General features: G+C 51.9%; 1 protein-coding gene across 1 annotated transcript in view; it reads right to left on the bottom strand.

Moving 5' to 3' along the window:
- Positions 1 to 957: 957 nt before the first annotated feature.
- mtss1 (MTSS I-BAR domain containing 1) overlaps positions 958 to 20,173 on the bottom strand; it is a 180,009-nt gene continuing 160,793 nt past the window's right edge. Inside the window, exons 9-14 of the mRNA XM_063040953.1 lie at positions 16,428 to 16,528; positions 15,494 to 15,629; positions 8,095 to 8,235; positions 7,692 to 7,836; positions 6,114 to 6,140; positions 958 to 4,945 (exon numbers count right to left, since the gene is read on the bottom strand). Coding sequence (XP_062897023.1) covers positions 4,329 to 4,945; positions 6,114 to 6,140; positions 7,692 to 7,836; positions 8,095 to 8,235; positions 15,494 to 15,629; positions 16,428 to 16,528 — 1,167 coding nt within the window. The 3' untranslated portion in view covers positions 958 to 4,328. The remainder of the gene's footprint in view (positions 4,946 to 6,113; positions 6,141 to 7,691; positions 7,837 to 8,094; positions 8,236 to 15,493; positions 15,630 to 16,427; positions 16,529 to 20,173) is intronic.

The following is a 20,173-nucleotide window of genomic DNA, read 5'->3' as shown; positions in this document are numbered from 1 at the left end:
AGAGGGTTTACTGAGGATTTGCAGGGGTTCCCGGCCATGGGAAGAGGGTTTACTGAGGATTTGCAGGGGTTCCCGGCCGTGGGAAGAGGGTTTACTGAGGATTTGCAGGGGTTCCCGGCCATGGGAAGAGGGTTTACTGAGGATTTGCAGGGGTTCCCGGCCATGGGAAGAGGCCTGCAGCTGCTGGCCAACCTACTGAGGGCCTCCAGCAATTTTGGTTTTCATTTCACCACTTGTACTGCTGCATTTTGTGTGTGAAGACAAAGGGGCAGTTTTCAGCAATAAATGACAATGCAGTGTGCAAAAGTGACCCCGAATTCCTTTAATTGAAGACTGCAGCAGTGACTACAAGGATGAAATATTAGAATCTTTACACAATGAGAAAAAACGACAGACATGGTGCCCCGGTCCGACAGACGGAACCAAGTGACGGCCTCAGCCGATAATCAGCGTTCCAATGCACGTTTCGCTCTGATCCCCAGACCTGGCTGTTAAGTGTTTGATGCAGCGACCGAGGGGGGCAGTTGTGTATAGTCTACCTGGCCAGATGGTGTCTCCTGTGAGACTAGCTAAGTTGTAGGGTCTGCCGTCTGGCCAGTGCCTGTCTGCCTGTCTGCCTCGGGGCCCAAAACAGTGCTGAGAATTCAATTTACCAGAACCGAGGCCAAATTGGAAACCTCTGATAGGTGATGATGAGCTTGTCCAAATCTAGAGTTTTCAATCTGTACAAAAAAGGAATTTTGTCTCTTCAACTTGTACTAAAGAATTAATAACCAGTTTTCAAAAACCTGGCAGAAAATCTCAATGAAAACCTGTCAAATAAAGTCGCTGCCATCACCTTCAATACAGTAGGATGCAGCCAGACCTTGAACCGCAAAGGATACATTGACAAGACAAAAAAAAATCCAAAATTTACTGCATTTAATAAACCTCTGAGTCTCTTCCCCTCCCCTCCCCTCCCCATGAACCTCAGATTCTGGCCTAAAGTGCAAAGATTGCAAAAATACTCCTGCAAATTCGACATTTGTGCTTTTCAGAGATGATGGGCCAGTGGCAGCCACCCACTTCATTCCCTGACCCCAGTGCCTGACCCTCAGCAGCCTCTGGTTCAGGAGGGTGCCCTCAGGCAGGAGATGGGCTCTACCTGTTGGACTCCAGGGCTGTGGGAACGAAGTAGCCAGTCAGACCACAGTACAGCAGGCAACCTAACTGACCCTCGACTGCAGGGGACCAACCTCCAGTGGTTCCTTTCCCTCTTGCACCGTGCTCACCCCCTGTCCCCGGCACCTCTGTGGGTTGGGAGATCTGGCCAGGACTTCCAGGTCCAATCAGCAGAAATCTCTAAGCCTCACAGACAGAGGATTCTCTGGAACCTCACGGGCTGGGAGGATGTGCTGCTAATGGGTCCAAGGGCTTCCAAGCCTGTGGTTACAGATGTGGACACATATTCTAGCTGTGGCCATTGGGACTGGTCAATTTTACCCACAGTGAGCTACCACAAACCTGAAGAAGCGAACAACCTCCTAGGCTTTACCATCCCACCATTCTTTGGGCCTTTGCTCTGTAACTACTTAACTTAACTGGTTAAGTTCACCAGTGGAAGCACAAACTGGAAGCTCCCTCAATAGGTGACCATTGGGAGGGAGGTACAGGCAGGGAGATGGTCTTGGTCCATAGGTGACCATTGGGAGGGACGTACAGACAGGAACACGGTCTCTGTCTGTAAGTGACCATTGGGAGGGACGTACAGGCAGGAACACGGTCTCGGTTTCTAGGTGACTGTTAGGAGGGACGTGGTCTCTGTCTGTAAGTGACCATTGGGAGGGAGGTACAGGCAGGAACACGGTCTCGGTCTGTAAGTGACTGTTGAGAGGGACGTACAGGCAGGAACATGGTCTCGGTTTCTAGGTGACTGTTAGGAGGGACGTGGTCTCTGTCTGTAAGTGACTGTTGAGAGGGACGTACAGGCAGGAACACGGTCTCGGTTTCCAGGTGACTGTTAGGAGGGACGTGGTCTCTGTCTGTAAGTGACCATTGGGAGGGACGTACAGACAGGAACACGGTCTTGGTCTGTAAGTGACCATTGGGAGGGACGTACAGGCAGGAACATGGTCTCGGTTTCTAGGTGACTGTTAGGAGGGACGTGGTCTCTGTAAGTGACCATTGGGAGGGACGTACAGGCAGGAACACGGTCTCGGTTTCTAGGTGACTGTTAGGAGGGACGTGGTCTCTGTAAGTGACCATTGGGAGGGACATACAGGCAGGAACACGGTCTCGGTTTCTAGGTGACTGTTAGGAGGGACGTGGTCTCAGTCTGTAAGTGACCATTGGGAGGGACGTACAGGCAGGGACAAGGTCTGGGTCTGTAAGTGACCGTTGGGAGGGACGTACAGACAGGAACACGGTCTCGGTCTGTAAGTGACCATTGGGAGGGACGTACAGACAGGAACACGGTCTCGGTCTGTAAGTGACCATTGGGAGGGACGTACAGACAGGAACACGGTCTCGGTCTGTAAGTGACCGTTGGGAGGGATGTACAGACAGGAACACGGTCTCTGTAAGTGACCATTGGGAGGGACGTACAGGCAGGGACAAGGTCTGGGTCTGTAAGTGACCATTGGGAGGGACGTACAGACAGGAACACGGTCTCTGTCTGTAAGTGACCATTGGGAGGGACGTACAGGCAGGAACACGGTCTCGGTTTCTAGGTGACTGTTAGGAGGGACGTGGTCTCTGTAAGTGACCATTGGGAGGGACGTACAGGCAGGAACACGGTCTCAGTCTGTAGGTGATCCAGGAACAAAAACAACCTGCCCTCTCTTGATAGATTCACTAACCCTCAGCTGCAATCTAAGATTAATTCAGTTTGGAGCTAAGTGTTGTGATCAGTTTTCCAAAGAGCATTTCTGACTGGTTTGGTGGACAGCGAGTGAGGTGTAGTCACTCTGATAGACAATATTTGTATCCCGGCCTGTCACTGACTTTCCCAAAAGGCCAGTAGGTTGTCAGAGGCTGAGTTTGGCACATTTAGTAGGAAGAGGCACTTGGAGGAACAAGCGAGGGTCACCAGTCATCCCAGACATCCAGGCTGACTCATAACGAGGCTGCAGAGCAGCAGGGTCAGAGGGCACTGGGACAAAGGTCAATAGGAACCTGACGGAGTCAGAGGGCACCCAAGCAAGTTATAAAAATCTATCAATTACAGGAGAAATTCATTGTCACTAAGCTTCTGATTTTAAAACTTGTTTTTAAAAATAACAAACATCCTTTAAAACCAAAACACTTTGGATGTGCCAACAATTACAAAAAACTGCCCAGTTAAGTGAAAAGCACAGATGAGGAGGGGCTGTTGAAGCTCGAGGACAGCTCCTCACCACAAAGCAATAGGCACCAGCACAAACAGAAATCAAACATTTACAAACTATATTCTTAACTAAGTAAAGACTTTTGCTTCAGGGAGTGGTGGAACATTAAAGGCAGCAAATCCACTTAACAACCAGAAGCTTTCTCAATAAATATCCGTCGATGTGAAGCCAACGGGATGTGCCCACCAGCCAAGCACCTCGTGGGTTTACAAGAGATCTGATGGGTTTCTGTGAGACTTTTCTGTTTGCCAAAAACCAGTGGAACTTTCCACACGATGCAAGTCCTCAGCAGATGCACAGCATACTTCAGCTTCACCACAGTGAGGCCAGGAGGGGCATGACAACTCAGCTTCGCTTGTGAATCGGCTGCATTCCCACAGCGCCTTTCCTCACCAGCCAGTGGTGTGGAAGGAATGAGGTATCACCTCCACTACCCCCCGGGGAGCCCAGGTTGACCTTGGACATTGCCTGCACTGCCAGTGTCACCTCCACCCTGAGGAGTGTGAGATGGTCCCCTGTCCACATCATCTCCAGCCCACGAGCACTCAGGGTGCTGAGGGTTTCTCTGTGATGAGAGGTTTACCTCCCTGGGGAGACAGGGATGAGGGAGGTCCTGACCAAGGCTCACGGTGGGGACTCAGTCCAAGGCCAACAACTAGAGTGATACAAGAGAGGGTGAGGAGAAACAGCCAGTGGCAGCAAGGAGGGGGTGGGTGAGGGAGGGGGAGAGTGGGTCAGGGAGGGGGGTGGATTGGAGAGGGAGGGGGAGGGTCAGGAAGGGGGAGAGTGGGTGGGAGGGAGAGTCGGAGAGGGGGGAGGGCGGGTGGGAGGGAGAGTCGGAGAGGGGGGAGGGCGGGTGGGAGGGAGAGTCGGAGAGGGGGAGGGCAGGTGGGAGGGAGAGTCGGAGAGGGGGAGGGTGGGTCAGACAGTGAGAGTGCTGGACTGAGCCACCCCAGCCGTGCCCTAGATGATCTTTGGTGCGGACCGGTCATCAGTGACAGTTTTCCTCAATTTGACGCCCCGCCGGATCATGGAGAGGACGTCACCTGGCTCTGTGGGCGAGGGATCCGGAGTGGAGTCTGTCACCCCCACTGGCTGTGCCGGCAACCCGTTGCCGGCAGGGATGAGGCTGAGGCCGGTGGCTGCGGGCTGGGGAACGCAGCTCGGTATAGTGCTCAGACTCTGTGCTGAACTGCAGAGGCCATGCCTTCTCTGTGCCAGGCCACAGCGTGTGGCCTGAGGGGCCACCCACTCCTCACTGCCCGACCGGCCAACAGGGTGCCCCCCAGGCACCGGAGCAGGCACCACTGGGGTGCGGATGGGGATGGGCACCCCACTGACCGTACCCCGGCGGCCAGGCTTGCTGGATGGCTTCCGACGGATGGTGGCGATGTGAGAGGGCACGGCGGGCTCAAGTTCGGTGAGCAGGCTGACGGTGGAAGCTGGACGCTTGTCTTGAAACATCCGGCGGTAGTTCTGGCTCAGGTCGCTGTTCCTCGGGATGGTGGACGACTTGTCGAAATTCATCTGGTCTGTCAGGCCCTGCTCGCCATGCAGGGAGATGTAGTCATAATCCGCCACTGAGGGACAGGATGGGCATTAGCGCATGGCAGTGCAGACTGACCCCCACCCTACCACCCGGATCAGCCCCTGCAGCCTGTGACAGCAATGGTCAATTTCCCTCAGCTCCAGACCTGTACGCTTAATGTGGATAAATGTGAAGTTATCCACTTTGGTGGCAAAAACAGGAAAACAGATTATTATCTGAATGGTGGCCGATTAGGAAAAGGGGAGGTGCAACGAGACCTGGGTGTCATTATACACCAGTCATTGAAAGTGGGCATGCAGGTACAGCAGGCGGTGAAAAAGGCGAATGGTATGCTGGCATTTATAGCGAGAGGATTCGAGCACAGGAGCAGGGAGGTACTACTGCAGTTGTACAAGGCCTTGGTGAGACCACACCTGGAGTATTGTGTGCAGTTTTGGTCCCCTAATCTGAGGAAAGACATCTTTGCCATAGAGGGAGTACAAAGAAGGTTCACCAGATTGTTTCCTGGGATGGCAGGACTTTCATATGAAGAAAGACTGGATGAACTGGGCTTGTACTCGTTGGAATTTAGAAGATTGAGGGGGGATCTGATTGAAACGTATAAGATCCTAAAGGGATTGGACAGGCTAGATGCAGGAAGATTGTTTCCGATGTTGGGGAAGTCCAGAACGAGGGGTCACAGTTTGAGGATAGAGGGGAAGCCTTTTAGGACCGAGATGAGGAAAAACTTCTTCACACAGAGAGTGGTGAATCTGTGGAATTCTCTGCCACAGCAAACTGTTGAGGCCAGTTCATTGGCTATGTTTAAGAGGGAGTTAGATATGGCCCTTGTGGCTACAGGGGTCAGGGGGTATGGAGGGAAGGCTGGGGCGGGGTTCTGAGTTGGATGATCAGCCATGATCATAATAAATGGCGGTGCAGGCTCGAAGGGCCGAATGGCCTACTCCTGCACCTATTTTCTATGTTTCTATGTTTCCCGCTGCTCCCTCCGGCACTCAGAGCTCCGAATCTCCGTGAATGAGACCCACACTTTCTGGGTATGTATTCCACCCCCCTCTCCACTGACAGGCTGTCCAGGGCAGCATCTGTCCTCTGGGGCCAGCAGCTCACCGACTGCTCCATTCCCACCCACACACAAACCCATTTCCCCACGAGAACACTGTATCCCCCGAAACCCAACACAACTGAGAACAACTCACCCACCAGGGACGCCTCCTTCTTCACAGCTGAAACACGACAGACAGGGCCAGTCATTGGAGGGAGAGAGAGGGTGGAGAGAGGGGAAAGGGGGAGAGAGGGGAAAGGGGGAGAGAGGGGAAAGGGGGAGAGAGGGGAAAGGGGAGAGAGGGGAGAGGGAAGGGGAGAGTGGGTGGAGGGGGAAAGGGGAGGGTGGGTGGAGGGGGAAAGGGGAGGGTGGGTGGAGGGGGAAAGGGGAGGAGGAAAGGGGAGGGGGAGAGAAGGGAAGGGGAGAGGGGAAGGGGAGAGGGGGAATAGGGGAGAGGGGGAATGGGGGAGAGGGGGAATGGGGGAGAGGGGGAATGGGGGAGAGGGGGAATGGGGGAGGGGGAAATGGGGGGAGAGGGGAATGGGGGAGAGGGGAATGGGGGGAGAGGGGGAGGGCAGGGGGGTTGGGAGAGAGGGTGGGGGTGGGAGAGAGAGGGGTTACTTTGGGGATCATCAAATACCCTCGACACAATCATACTCTCAGTTATAAAAATGCTCCAAAGCCTGGGCCACTGTACCTCCCCCTGTAACTGGATCCTTAACTTCCTCACTGGGAGATTACAGACTATGAGGGTCAGAAATAACATCTCCTCCTTGCACCTCGGGAATGTGTGCTTCACTCTCTTTACACCCATGATTGTGTGATGAGACACAGCTGAAATGCCGTCTGCCGACGACACAATTGTCAGAATTTCAGATGGTGAGGTGGTGAGATATATCAGCTAGTTGAGTGGTGTCACAGCAGCAGCCTTGCATTCCATATCTGTAAGACTAAGGAATTGATTGTGGACTTCAGTAAAGGAAAGTCAAGGGAATATACACCAACCCTGATCGAGGTGAGCAGTTTCAAGTTCCTGGGTGTCAGCATCTCTGAGGATCTGTCCTGGGCCCAACATATTGATGCATATAGGCACGGCAGTGACTGTATTTCATTTGATGTCTGAGGAAAATTGGTATGTCACCAAAGACTCTCACAAGTTTCTACAGATACACTGTGTAGAGGATTCTAAATGGCTGCATCATCGTTTAGTGTGGAGGGGAGAGGCCGCTGCAGAGGATCAGAAAAAGCTGCAGAAAGTTGGAAACTCAGTCAGGTCCATCAGGGGCACGAGACTCTCCAGCACCGAGGACGCCTCCAAAAGGCAGCATCCATCACAAAAGACCCCATCACCTAAAACATGCCCTCTTTTCATTGTTACTATCAAGGAGCAGGTACGGGAGCCTGAAGACCCACAATCTATGTTTCAGGAACAGCTTTTTCCCCTCTGCCATCAGATTTCTCAATGGACAATGAACTCATGAACAATACCTCACTATTTTTCCCTCTCTTTGCAAAACAACAAATTTCACAACATATGTCAGTGGTATTAAACCAAGTTCTGATCCTGGGATAGCAGGACGAATCTTCGGCCAAATGGCCTCGTTGCCCCTCACCCCAAATCATCCACGCATTTGAGGAACTGCTCCCACCTCGCAGGGTTCATCATAGAGCCCAGACTGACCCAACAACCTGCTCCTCCCTCCAAACCCTCTCACCCCAGACTGGCACTCACGGTGGGTGGGGATGGTGTCCTCAGAGACGGAAGGAGTGGTGGTCTGAGTGTTGTACCCACTGGAACAGAGCAGTGAGTCCCGGCTGTGTCGCTGCGTCTCCCCTACGGCACCGGAGCCCAATGTCAGGGCAGGGAATGGCGGTATCTGCCGGGGGGGAGGGTAGGCAGAGAGCAATCAGTATGGCTGGCAGGGAGGTGGTGAGGAGAGAGTGATGGGGGCTCAGGAATTGAGGCGGAGGGGGTCAGCAGGGAAAAGGCTGGGGGTGTCTGGAGATGATAGGGTGGGGGGGTGTGGGAGCAAGAAGTTGGGGTCCATGTGATGGGGAGCGGATGGAGGGTCTTGGGGGCGGTCAGAGGGTCTTGGGGGCGGACAGAGTTTGCAGTGGAGTGAGGGAGTAGGTACCTTGTAGGCAGCGGTAGCCGTCATTGCCCGGGGTCTCTCTGCGCTGTGTGCATAGACTCCTGGGGCTCCGTTGTGACCCACAGTTGGAAGAGGGCCTCCACTGCCCTGACCTCGGTCTGAGGGTGGTAACGTGCTCCAGGCCTGGGAAAGAGAGAAACAGCTCCATTTATACCGTCCCAGTGTGACTGTGGGATCATGCACGACACCAAATGCAATAGACAAGGTCAAGCTGGGTGGTGTTCCAACCCACTAACCCAAACTCTGAACCCAGCCACAACCACAACCCCGCTCCCAGGCACTGGTATGACCGCTGACCGCTGACCGTTCTGAGCCTCAGGCCAAGCGGCTCATCTGCTGTGAGATCAGAGCTGAGTGACCAGGAGACCTGGAGTGGCCGGATGACGGGGGGGGGGGGCCCAGAGTGGCCGGATGATGGGGGGGGGGTGGCCAGGGTGGCCGGATGATGGGTGGGGGGGTGGCCAGAGTGGCCGGATGATGGGGGGGGGGTGGCCAGAGTGGCCGGATAATGGGGGGGGGGGTGGCCAGAGTGGCCGGATAATGGGGGGGGGGGACCCAGAGTGGCCGGATGATGGGGGGGGGTGCCCAAAGTGGCCGGATGATGGGGGGGGTGGCCAGATGACGGGGGGGGGAGACCCAGAGTGGCCAGATGATGGGGGGGGGACCCAGAGTGGCCGGATGACGGGGGGGGGCCCAGAGAGGCCGGATGACGGGGGGGGTGCCCAGAGTGGCCGGATGATGGGTGGGGGGGGTGGCCAGAGTGGCCGGATGGCGAGAGTGGCCGGATGACGGGGGGGGGGGCCGGAGTGGCCGGATGATGGGAGGGGGGCTGGCCAGAGTGGCCGGATGATGGGGGGGGTGGCCAGAGTGGCCGGATGATGGGGGGGGGGTGGCCAGAGTGGCCGGATGATGGGAGGGGGGCTGGCCAGAGTGGCCGGATGACGGGGGGGGGGGGAGACCCGGAGTGGCTGGATGACGGTGGGGGGGGACCCGGAGTGGCCGGATGACGGGGCGGGGGGACCCGGAGTGGCCGGATGATGGGGGGGGGGTGGCCAGAGTGGCCGGATGATGGGGAGGGGGGTGGCCAGAGTGGCCGGATGATGGGGGGGGGGGGCCCGGAGTGGCCGGATGATGAAACCTGCAGACATCCCAGTGAGCAGCAATGAGAACTGGAAACTGGCCAGCTGGGGTCCCCCAGGGAGAGGGGTGGGAGATTTGAGGGAATTCTGTGTCCTGTGTGACGAGAATACACATAAAATTAAGATGTTTGCTGGCCTGGGTTAGCATCAGTGACATCAGCAAGTGGTCTGCCACCTGCCCTCAGGGGAAGGAGAGATAAGGAACAATGGAGAAGCGTCTGGAGATGTGTAATGAAGGGACGTGGGAGAGAGAGCTGTCTGGAGCGGCTCCCCCTTTGAACCCTGAACTGTTTGAAGTGATGGACAGGCGATGCCCCAGCAGGGGGATAAAAAGGGACCGGTTCGCTAAGGTGACACACACGCCACCCGAGGTAACGAGACCCTGGAAGCGGTACGCTTCTCATGAGTCGGTGGGAAGTACCAGACAACGGCCAGGGTGGAAAGGTACGATCAGCGGGAACCCGGTGTGTGTCCACCCTTGCCTGGGTGCAGGGTTCACTGCAGAGGATCGACCGCATCTGGAGGAGGGGTCACAGTCGGTGCCCTCAGGTGACATCACCAAGGACCTGCCGAAAAAGCTGCTTGTGAGCCATATCGTCGGTCTGTGAGTGGAAGCCATGTCTGAATGATCAGTTGTTCCTGTTCTCTCTCTCTCTCTCCCCCCACGTTGTCCATCGCCATGGCAACGATTACTGCGAACTGAACTACTAAACTGGACTGAACTTTGAGTTACTTTGAAATTTGGTCATTTACCCCTAGACAACGATAGAGCTTGATTGATGCTGTTATCTTAATTCTGTGCACATGTGTGGTTATCATTGCTGAACTGTTGCATTTATTATCCTTTCGATTACTGTGTTGCTTATTTCTTTAATAAAACTTTCTTAGTTCTAGTACTCCAGACTCCAACTGAGTGATCCATTTCTGCTGGTTTGGTAACCCAGTTACGGGGTACGTAACATAAGTGGGGTTCTCGTCCGCGATTTTGAACGCTAAATTTGGGACGGAGTAAATTGATTGGGTTAAAATTCCCGAAAGAAAGAAAAGACAAACAGCAGAAATGGAGGCTGAGGAATTTATAAAGGCGCCGACCTTGGAGGCATTAGAGGATGCCAGGAAATCGGAATTGATAGCTGTGGCCAAACGGTTGAATCTTGCTAAGGTGAAGTCAACAATGAGGAGAGAGGAGATACACAGAGCTATTGTAGAGCACTATGTATCTAAAGGTGTGTTTCCCCAAGGTGAGCTGGGGGTGGTGTCTATTGAAAAACCTGCTGGAGACGCAGTACAGGTACAGCTTGAAAAACTGAGACTCGAGCACGAGTTCCGGGTACGGCAGTTAGAACACGAAGAGAAGCAGTTAGAAAGGGAGAGAGAAGAGAAAGAGAGAGAGAGACAGTTAGAGAGAGAGGAGAAAGAGAGGCAATGGGAGCGAGAAGAGAGAGGGAAACAGAGGGAAAAGGAGTTTGAGCTGGAGAAGTTAAAGATAAGGGCCAAGCAGGGGCTCGTGCCGAACCTAGGTGGAGGGTTCCGGGCGACCCAGGAGGTTAGGCTGGTTCCCCCATTTGACGATACCGACGTGGATCGGTACTTTCTCCACTTCGAAAAAGTGGCTATAAGTCAGGAATGGTCGAGGGATAAGTGGGCTGTGTTACTTCAGAGTGTACTGAAAGGGAATGCCCAACAAGCTTACTCAGCTTTGTCCGCGGAAGATGCCCAGAGGTATGAGGTGGTGAAAGAGGCCATCCTCAGGATTTATGAGTTGGTCCCGGAGGCATACTGGCAGAGGTTCCGGAATGCGAGGAAACAGTATTTGGAGTTTGCCCATGAGATGCAGACATATTGTGAGCGTTGGTGCGCCTCGAAGGGGGTAGAGGGGGATTATGACAGACTGCTACAACTGATCCTGATTGAGCAGTTTAAAGGTTGTGTCCCTGAGGGTATGAGACCCTACCTCGATGAGAAAGAGGCAGCCACGTTAGCTGCAACTGCTAAGTTAGCGGATGAGTATGCGTTGACGCATAAAATGAAGTTTGCCCCGAGTAAAGGCTACCAAAAGGGTCGTCAGGACGGCGGGGAGAGTCCGCCGGAAAAGTCAGAAAGTAAGCCGGGGACTAGTGAAAAGGATAAGGTTGACCGGGAGCAGTCTGGTAGGAAGTCTCCTGGGGTCGTCTGTTATAATTGTGGGAAAGCTGGACACTTTGCGTCCAGGTGCTTTGCCCCAAGGAAGGAGACTGGGAAAGGAAAAGCGGAAATTTTGAATGGCTGTATCGAGCTGTTAAGCGAACCGCTAGGGAAGGACAGGTCTGAAAAAGTCCAGGAAGGGCGCGAGAGGTTTATCTCGGCCGGACTGGTGTCAGTGAAGGAGAGGTTAAAACCAGTTCCAGTGCGGATCTGGAGAGACACTGGAGCGTGTCAGTCACTAATACTGAAGAGTGTATTAGAGTTTAGCTCAGAGACCCAGACTGGGGAGGTAGAGGTCAAAGGTGTTGGGGAAGGGACAGAATCAGTCCCTTTGCACCAGATACACTTACAGAGCAACCTGGTCTCTGGACTAGTCACGATCGGGGTGAGGTCCGAATTACCGATGAAAGGCGTGGAAGTCTTGCTCGGTAATGACATCGCCGGAGGAATCGTGCTCCCAGTCGTGAGATTGACAGGTCAGCCTGCCAGCATTGAGGCCCCGCCCATGGACTCACAGGTTCATCACGGGCCCGCGATAGTGAATTTAGCTGAAACGTTTCTGCCAACCTTGTATGAGACGGGGTGTAGTGAGACAAGAGGTAGTGAGGGAGCTGGGACAGACGTAGCAGTAGCCAGGAAAGAATTTGTGCAGACGCGGGAGCGAGACGAGGGGCTGATGGTTTTGGCAGAGACCGCTGTCTCTGACACAGCCTTGACAAGGGAACTAGTAGGCTATTGTGCGGAGGAGGAAGTGCTAAGGAAGAAAGGGAAATCAAGGACAGTATCTGCAGATGAGGAGTGGGGGGTGGTGCAAAAGAGTTATGGGGATGAGGTTTTTAACATGGCCCACGAGGTACCCCCCGGTGGACATTTTGCGGTGCTGGAGGAAACAGTTGGTGGAATCATGAAAGAGATTTACCGGCTGCCCAGGGGGAAAAATGTTATTGATCATGACCGACGCGAACTGAGACGGTCACCGGCTTTTGATATGCTAACAAACTAGTCGGTGTTAGCGTGGAAATCAATGAAGCTAGGGGCCCCCTGATAAGAGGAAAAAACCATTTTGAAAAGATTAGTATGGGATCGATCAAATGGGAGAAGGCTATTGTTTTGGCCAGGTCTACTGATAAGGTCTCTCCCTTAATCCCCGAACAAAGCGAGTCTTTAGAAGAAGTAATTAAACGACTCGCACCCGTGTGTTTGATTGTCCCGAGGAAATGCAAAGAACTGGGACGTTGGGTGATGTCTGTTACAATAGGGCAGCCTAGTAAAGAACACCCATATATAATGAGTAATTCAGTGACTAAAGGGCTGATGAACACAGAGGTGTGTATTGGCAATTTAATACGGCTGTCTGAAGCCAGTTTGATAGTGAACCTTGAAAAAAATGAATTCGGCCACACGAAGGTCACTTACCTGGGAATTGTGGTGACACAGGGGCAGCTGGCAGCGATGCAAGGGCAGGCTATCGCTGACCTCCCAACCCCGACAGACAAGAGGGCCCTCAGAAGGCTTTTGGAGATGGTGGAGTACTGCAGGAAGTTTTGCAATAACTCTGCGGTCAATACCCGTCCCCCTCCTACTAAGCCCTTGCGAGAGAAAACTGAGTCGGAATGGGACGACCCTTGTTATTGTGGTCCGGGACAAAACCAAATGAGAGGTTACATTGGTCGCAATTCATCAGTGTTTTTGGCCACTATGAAGTTTGCTGAGTTGGAGCCTGGTCTAAGAGATTATTAATAACACGTGTAAAAGGAACAGAAAATGTGATGACTGTCTGTCAAGGTGTTGACAGCTTCAAACTCGCTGTGTTAGCCAAATAGCTGTTAAAGATGTATATTTGTGTATGTATCAAATAATGTATTCATGTTTGTAATTTTTACCTCCCGGTAAAAATCCTTAAAGGGGGGAAGTGTGACGAGAATACACATAAAATTAAGATGTTTGCTGGCCTGGGTTAGCATCAGTGACATCAGCAAGTGGTCTGCCACCTGCCCTCAGGGGAAGGAGAGATAAGGAACAAGGGAGCAGCGTCTGGAGATGTGTAATGAAGGAACGTGGGAGAGAGAGCTGTCTGGAGCGACTCCCCCTTTGAGCCCTGAACTGTTTGAAGTGATGGACAGGCGATACCCCAGCAGGGGGATAAAAAGGGACCGGTTCGCTAAGGCGACACACACGCCACCCGAGGTAACGAGACCCTGGAAGCGGTACGCTTCTCACGAGTTGGTGGGAAGTACCAGACAACGGCCAGGGTGGAAAGGTACGATCAGCGGGAACCCGGTGTGTGTCCGCCCTTGCCTGGGTGCCGGGTTCACTGCAGAGGATCGACCGCATCTGGAGGAGGGGTCACAGTCGGTGACCTCAGGTGACATCACCAAGGACCTGCCCAAAAAGCTGCTTGTGAGCCATCTCGCCGGTCTGTGAGTGAAGCAGTGTCTGAATGATCAGTTGTTCCTGTTCTCTCTCTCTCTCCCCCGACGTTGTCCATCGCCATGGCAACGATTACTGCGAACTGAACTACTAAACTGGACTGAACTTTGAGTCACTTTGAAATTTGGTCATTTACCCCTAGACAACGATAGAGCTTGATTGATGCTGTTATCTTAATTCTGTGCACATGTGTGTCTATCATCGCTGAACTGTTGCATTTATTATCCTTTCGATTACTGTGTTGCTTATTTCTTTAATAAAACTTTCTTAGTTCTAGTACTCCAGACTCCAACTGAGTGATCCATTTCTGCTGGTTTGGTAACCCAGTTACGGGGTATGTAACACCTGCTACGGGAACTGCACACTGGCCAGCTGGGGTCCCCCAGGGAGAGGGGTGGGAGATTTGAGGGAATGGATCAGCTTTAATGTCACCCAGAGGCGCTGTCACTGGGGAAACTCCATTTTGGTAGGGGATAGAGGGAGCGAGGGGGGGTCTGGCTGTTGGGGGAGAGGACACCAGAGAGAGGGTGTGCACGAAGAAGGCCAGCTCTCCTTCTCCACTGAGGGCAAACAATGCCTCTGCTGGTGGGGGGGGGGGGGCGGAGCTGGGGAGACTGTTTACACAGGAACCTCCTATTGTAAACAGAGAAATGGGAAATAGAGATATAATGGGTGGGGGGAGAAGGGTGTTTTCTCCCTGGGGTTCCTGATTGAACCGAAGAATACTCCAGGTCTGGAATGTGCCAGACATCACTGAAGCACGCTCACCCTCCACCCATATACACCCTTCAGAAGGACCTGAACACTTCACCAAGTGCCCTGTCTCTGGCTTCCAGCTTTCATCGCCTTCCTTGCTTGACAGAGCTTCATGGCCTATCCAGACACACTGGGGTGGGGGTTCCCTCTCTGACCCCAGTCAGTGCAGCTGCCCCCACCTCCAGTGACCTTAGTTGAACTCTGACCTGCAGAAACAGGCCCTGTCGCCCACACCTTGGTGCTGGCCATCAGAAATCACTGCCCTCCAAACCCTGCTGATTCAGGGGTGAGTGAAGAGTTGTGTGCAGTGCATAAATATGGATGTCCCTGGCTTTGTGCTGCCGTGTCACCTCGCCATGTGCAAGATGGTGTCTGGGAATGTTTGCTCACCTGGCAGTGGTGCGAGATGGAGACGGGGACAGACAGTGTCTGGGAGTGTTTGTTCACCGGGCTGTGGTACCATATATAAACTATTTATCAAACTCAATATATAAGTTTGCTGATGACACAACAATTGTAGGCCGTATCTCAGGTAATGATGAGTTTGAGTACAGAGAGGAAATTAAGAACCTGGTGGCATGGTGCGAAGACAATAACCTATCCCACAACGTCAGCAATATTTAATATTTGTAATCCAGGGAGTGGGAAGCGCAGAATCAAATATCGCTGTGATGATTGTACATTCTAGTATCAATTGTTTGGCGACAATAAAGTATAAAGTATAAGTACTAGACAGAGACCGTCAGCATCTGGGAGTGGTTGTTCACGTGGCCATGGTGCGAGATGGAGACGGGGACGGACAGTGTCTGGGAGTGTTTGTGATGGTGTGAGACGGAGACGGGGACATACAGTGTCTGGGAGTGTTTGCTCACCTGGCTGTGGTGCGAGACGGAGACGGGGACGGGCAGCGGCTGCAGTTGGATATTGTCCGTGGGCACAGGCAGCTCTGTGCTGGTGATGCTGGGCTGTCTGTTCACTGCGGAGAGGAGCAGGGCACCGCTGGAGGAACTGACAACAGCAATGTGGTCAGTCAGGCTTGACCTGTTCCCCTCCCCACCCACTCCGCAACACATCTTATCTCCCCAACCCCTCCATCCCACCCTGTCCTGTCCAAAACCCCACCCCACCCCTCCATTAGTAGCTGCTCCAGGGTCATCCTCTGCGTTGGACACCCAGTACACTCAGCGTGGGTTGGCGCGGGACGTCTGGTACGCTCGGCGCGGGACGTCTGGTATGCTCAGCCTGGCCTGCTGCAGGATGTCTGGTATGCTCAGCATGGGTTGCTGCGTATGTCCAGTACGGTCAGCGTGGGAAGCCTGGTACAGTCAGCATGGGTTGCCGCGTTTCTAGTACGGTCAGCGTGGGAAGCCTGGTACAGTCAGCATGGGTTGCCGCGTATGTCCAGTATGGTCAGCGTGGGAAGCCTGGTACAGTCAGCATGGGTTGCCGCGTATGTCCAGTATGGTCAGCGTGGGAAGCCTGGTACAGTCAGTGTGGGTTGCCGCGTTTCTAGTACGGTCAGCGTGGGAAGCCTGGTACGGTCAGCGTGGGTTGCTGCGTATGTCCAGTATGGTCAGCGTGGGAAGCCTGGTACAGTCAGCGTGGGATGCCGCGTATGTCTAGTACGGTCAGCGTGGGAAGCCTGGTACGGTCAGCGTGGGTTGCCGCGTTTCCAGTACGGTCAGCGTGGGAAGCCTGGTACAGTCAGCGTGGGTTGCCGCGTATGTCTAGTACGGTCAGCGTGGGTTGCCGCGGTATTTCCAGTACGGTCAGTGCAGGTTGCAACGGTGGATTGAGATCCCTCACCTGGTGACGGTTCCTCTCCGGGACAAGGTCCCGCTGGGCGAGGAGGGGGGTGTGTGGTATGTGTAGTTGTAGTCGTCTGTCACTTTCAAATCCAAGATGACCTGCAGGATGTGGTGAGTAGGATAAAGTCAGGACCACGTCAGAGGGTCAGAACTCACATAAACAGGCCCTTCGATCCTTCTGTCCATGCTGACCAAGGTTCTTATTTAAGCCAGTCCTTCTGTAGCCTCTCTACTTCCTCAAAACTACCTGCCCCTCCACCTATCTTCGTTTCACATGCAAACTTTGCAACGAAGCCAGTGATTCCATCATCTAAATCATTGACATATAACATAAAAAGAATTGGTCCCAACACAAATCCCTGTGGAACAGCACTTGTCACTGGCAGCCAGTCAGAAAAGGCCTCTTTATTCCTACTCTTTGCCTCCTACCAATCAGCCACTGATTTATCCATGCTAGAATCCTTCCTGTAATATCTTGTTAAGCAGCTTCATGTCTGGCTCCTTTTCAAAGATGTTCTGAAAATCCAAGTAAACGACATAAACTCTTTGTCTATCCTGCTTGTTATTTCTTCAAAGAATTCCTTAAGGAAACCATGCCTACTTTATCACGTACCTCCAAGTACCCTGAGACCTCATCCTTAATAATCAACTCCAACGTCTTCCCAACCACTGAGGTCAGACTAACTGGCCTATAGTTTCCTTTCTTCTGCCTCTCTCCTTGAAGAATGGAGTGACATTTGCAATTTTCCAATCTTCGGGAAGTATTTCAGAATCTAATGATTCTTAAAAGCTCGTCACTAATACCTCTACAATCTCTTCAACCACCTCTTTCAGAACACTGGATTGTACACCACCTGGTCTAGGTGATTTACCTACTTTCAGACCTTTCAGTTTCCCAAGAACCTTCTCTCTAGTTACGGCAACTTCACATACTTCATGACCCCGACAGCTGGAACTTCCGCTATACTGCTAGTCTTCCACAGTGAAGACTGATGCAAAATACTTATTCAGTTCATCCACCACTTCATTGTCCCCCATTGCTACCTCTCCAGCATCATTTTGACAGCTCTGGGTCTGTACTCACTGGAATTCAGAAGGATGAGGAGGGATCTCATTGAAACCTTTCGAATGTTAAAAGGCCTAGACAGAGTAGATGTGGAAAGGATGTTTCCCAGGGTGGGAGAGTCTAGGACAAGAGGGCACAGCCTCAGGATAGAGGGGCATCCATTTAAAACAGAGTTGCAGAGAAATTTCTTTAGCCGAAGGATGGTGAATTTGTGGAATTTGTTGCCACGTGCAGCTGTGGAGGCCAGATTACTGAGCGTATTGAAGGCAGAGATTGATAGGTTCTTGATTGGACATGGCATCAAAGGTTACAGGGAGAAGGCTGGGAGAGCTGGGGTTGAAGAGGAGAAAAAAAAAAGGATCAGCCATGATTGAATGGCGGAGCAGACTTGATGCGCCAGATGGCCTAATTCTGCCCCTATGTCTTATTGTCTTTTCCAGCGGTCCAATATTCACTCTGGCCTCTCTTTTATACTTTACATATCTGAAGAAACTTCTGTAATCCTCTTTAATATTATTGGCTAGATTATCTTCATATTCCATCTTTACCTTCTTAATGACTTTTTTTAGTTGACTTGTTGGTTTTTAAAAGCTTCCCACTAATCCTTGCTCTATAATGTGCCCTCTTTTACATTAACCATGGTTGTGTCATCTTGTCTTTAGAATACTTCTAGAAATTCCAGCCTTAGCTGCTCGTCTTTCCTGCCAGTGTTCTTTCTCAATCAATTCTGGTCGACTCCTCTGTAATTCCTTTTACTCAATTGTAATTCTGAGACATCTGACTTCAGCTTCTCCTTCTCAAATTTCAGGATGAATTCGATTATATTATGATCACTTACCCCTCAGGGTTCCTTTACCTTAAACTCTTTTATCATTTCCGGTTCATTGCATAACATCCAATCCAGAATAGCTGATCCCTTAGTGGGTTTAACCACAAGCAGCTCTTAAACAGCCATCTCGTAGGCACTTTAGAAAATCCCCCTCTGCATATTGAAATCCCCCATGACTACTGCAATATTGCCCTTTTGGCATGCATTTTCTATCTCCCATTGTAATTTGTACACAACATTATTACTATTGTTTGGGGGGGGGCGGTGTCCTTTAACCATGCAGTTCCTTAGCTCTATCCACAACGATTCAACCCTCCCAACCCTATGTCATCCTTTCTAATGATATGATTTCATTTTTTACCAACAGACCAACACTGCCCCCTCTGCCTTCCTGCCCGTCCCTTCGATACTGTGTATCCTTGGATGTTAAGCTCCCAGCTATAATCTTCTTTCAGCCATGATTCAGTGATGCCTACAACATCATACCTGCTAATCTGCAACTGTGCTGCAAGTCCATCGACCTTATTCCGATGACACGAAGCTGGGCGGCAGTGTTAGCTGTGAGGAGGATGCTAAGAGGATGCAGGGTGACTTGGATAGGTTGGGTGAGTGGGCAAATTCATGGCAGATGCAATTTAATGTGGATAAATGTGAAGTTATCCACTTTGGTGGCAAAAATAGGAAAATAGATTATTATCTGAATGGTGGCCGATTAGGAAAAGGGGAGGTGCAACGAGACCTGGGTGTCATTATACACCAGTCATTGAAAGTGGGCATGCAGGTACAGCAGGCGGTGAAAAAGGCGAATGGTATGCTGGCATTTATAGCGAGAGGATTCGAGTACAGGAGCAGGGAGGTACTACTGCAGTTGTACAAGGCCTTGGTGAGACCACACCTGGAGTATTGTGTGCAGTTTTGGTCCCCTAATCTGAGGAAAGACATCCTTGCCATAGAGGGAGTACAAAGAAGGTTCACCAGATTGATTCCTGGGATGGCAGGACTTTCATATGAAGAAAGACTGGATGAACTGGGCTTGTACTCGTTGGAATTTAGAAGATTGAGGGGGGATCTGATTGAAACGTATAAAATCCTAAAGGGATTGGACAGGCTAGATGCAGGAAGATTATTCCCGATGTTGGGGAAGTCCAGAACGAGGGGTCACAGTTTGAGGATAAAGGGGAAGCCTTTTAGGACCGAGATTAGGAAAAACTTCTTCACACAGAGAGTGGTGAATCTGTGGAATTCTCTGCCACAGGAAACAGTTGAGGCCAGTTCATTGGCTATATTTAAGAGGGAGTTAGATATGGCCCTTGTGGCTACAGGGGTCAAGGGGGTATGGAGGGAAGGCTGGTGCAGGGTTCTGAGTTGGATGATCAGCCATGATCATAATAAATGGCGGTGCAGGCTGGAAGGGCCGAATGGCTTACTCCTGCACCTATTTTCTATGTTTCTATGTACACTGCGCGCATTCAGATACAGCACCTTCAGTCCTGTATTCACCCTTTTTGATTCTGTCCGCCTGTTATTTTGCAACTCATCCTGTTGACTGCAATTTTGCCTGATCATCAGCCTCTCCTGAGTACACATTGACTCTGTTTGTAAACCAGCTAGCTCATCTTCAAAACTCTCATATTAAGAACATAACAAACTGTGCAGAGTTAACAAACCTTCCCGCCAGGATATTAGTCTCCCTCCAGTTCAGGTGCAAAACCATCCCTTCTGTACAGGTCCCACCTTCCCTGGAAGAGAGCTCAATGATCCAGAAATCTTATGCCTTCCCTGCTACACCAACTCCTTAGCCACATATTAAACTGTGTAATCTTCCTAGTTCTGGCCTCACTAGCATGTG

This window comes from Mobula hypostoma, chromosome 2 (genome assembly GCF_963921235.1).
Source record: "Mobula hypostoma chromosome 2, sMobHyp1.1, whole genome shotgun sequence".
NCBI lineage: Eukaryota > Metazoa > Chordata > Chondrichthyes > Myliobatiformes > Myliobatidae > Mobula > Mobula hypostoma.
This window is presented reverse-complemented; position numbering and strand designations above follow the sequence as displayed.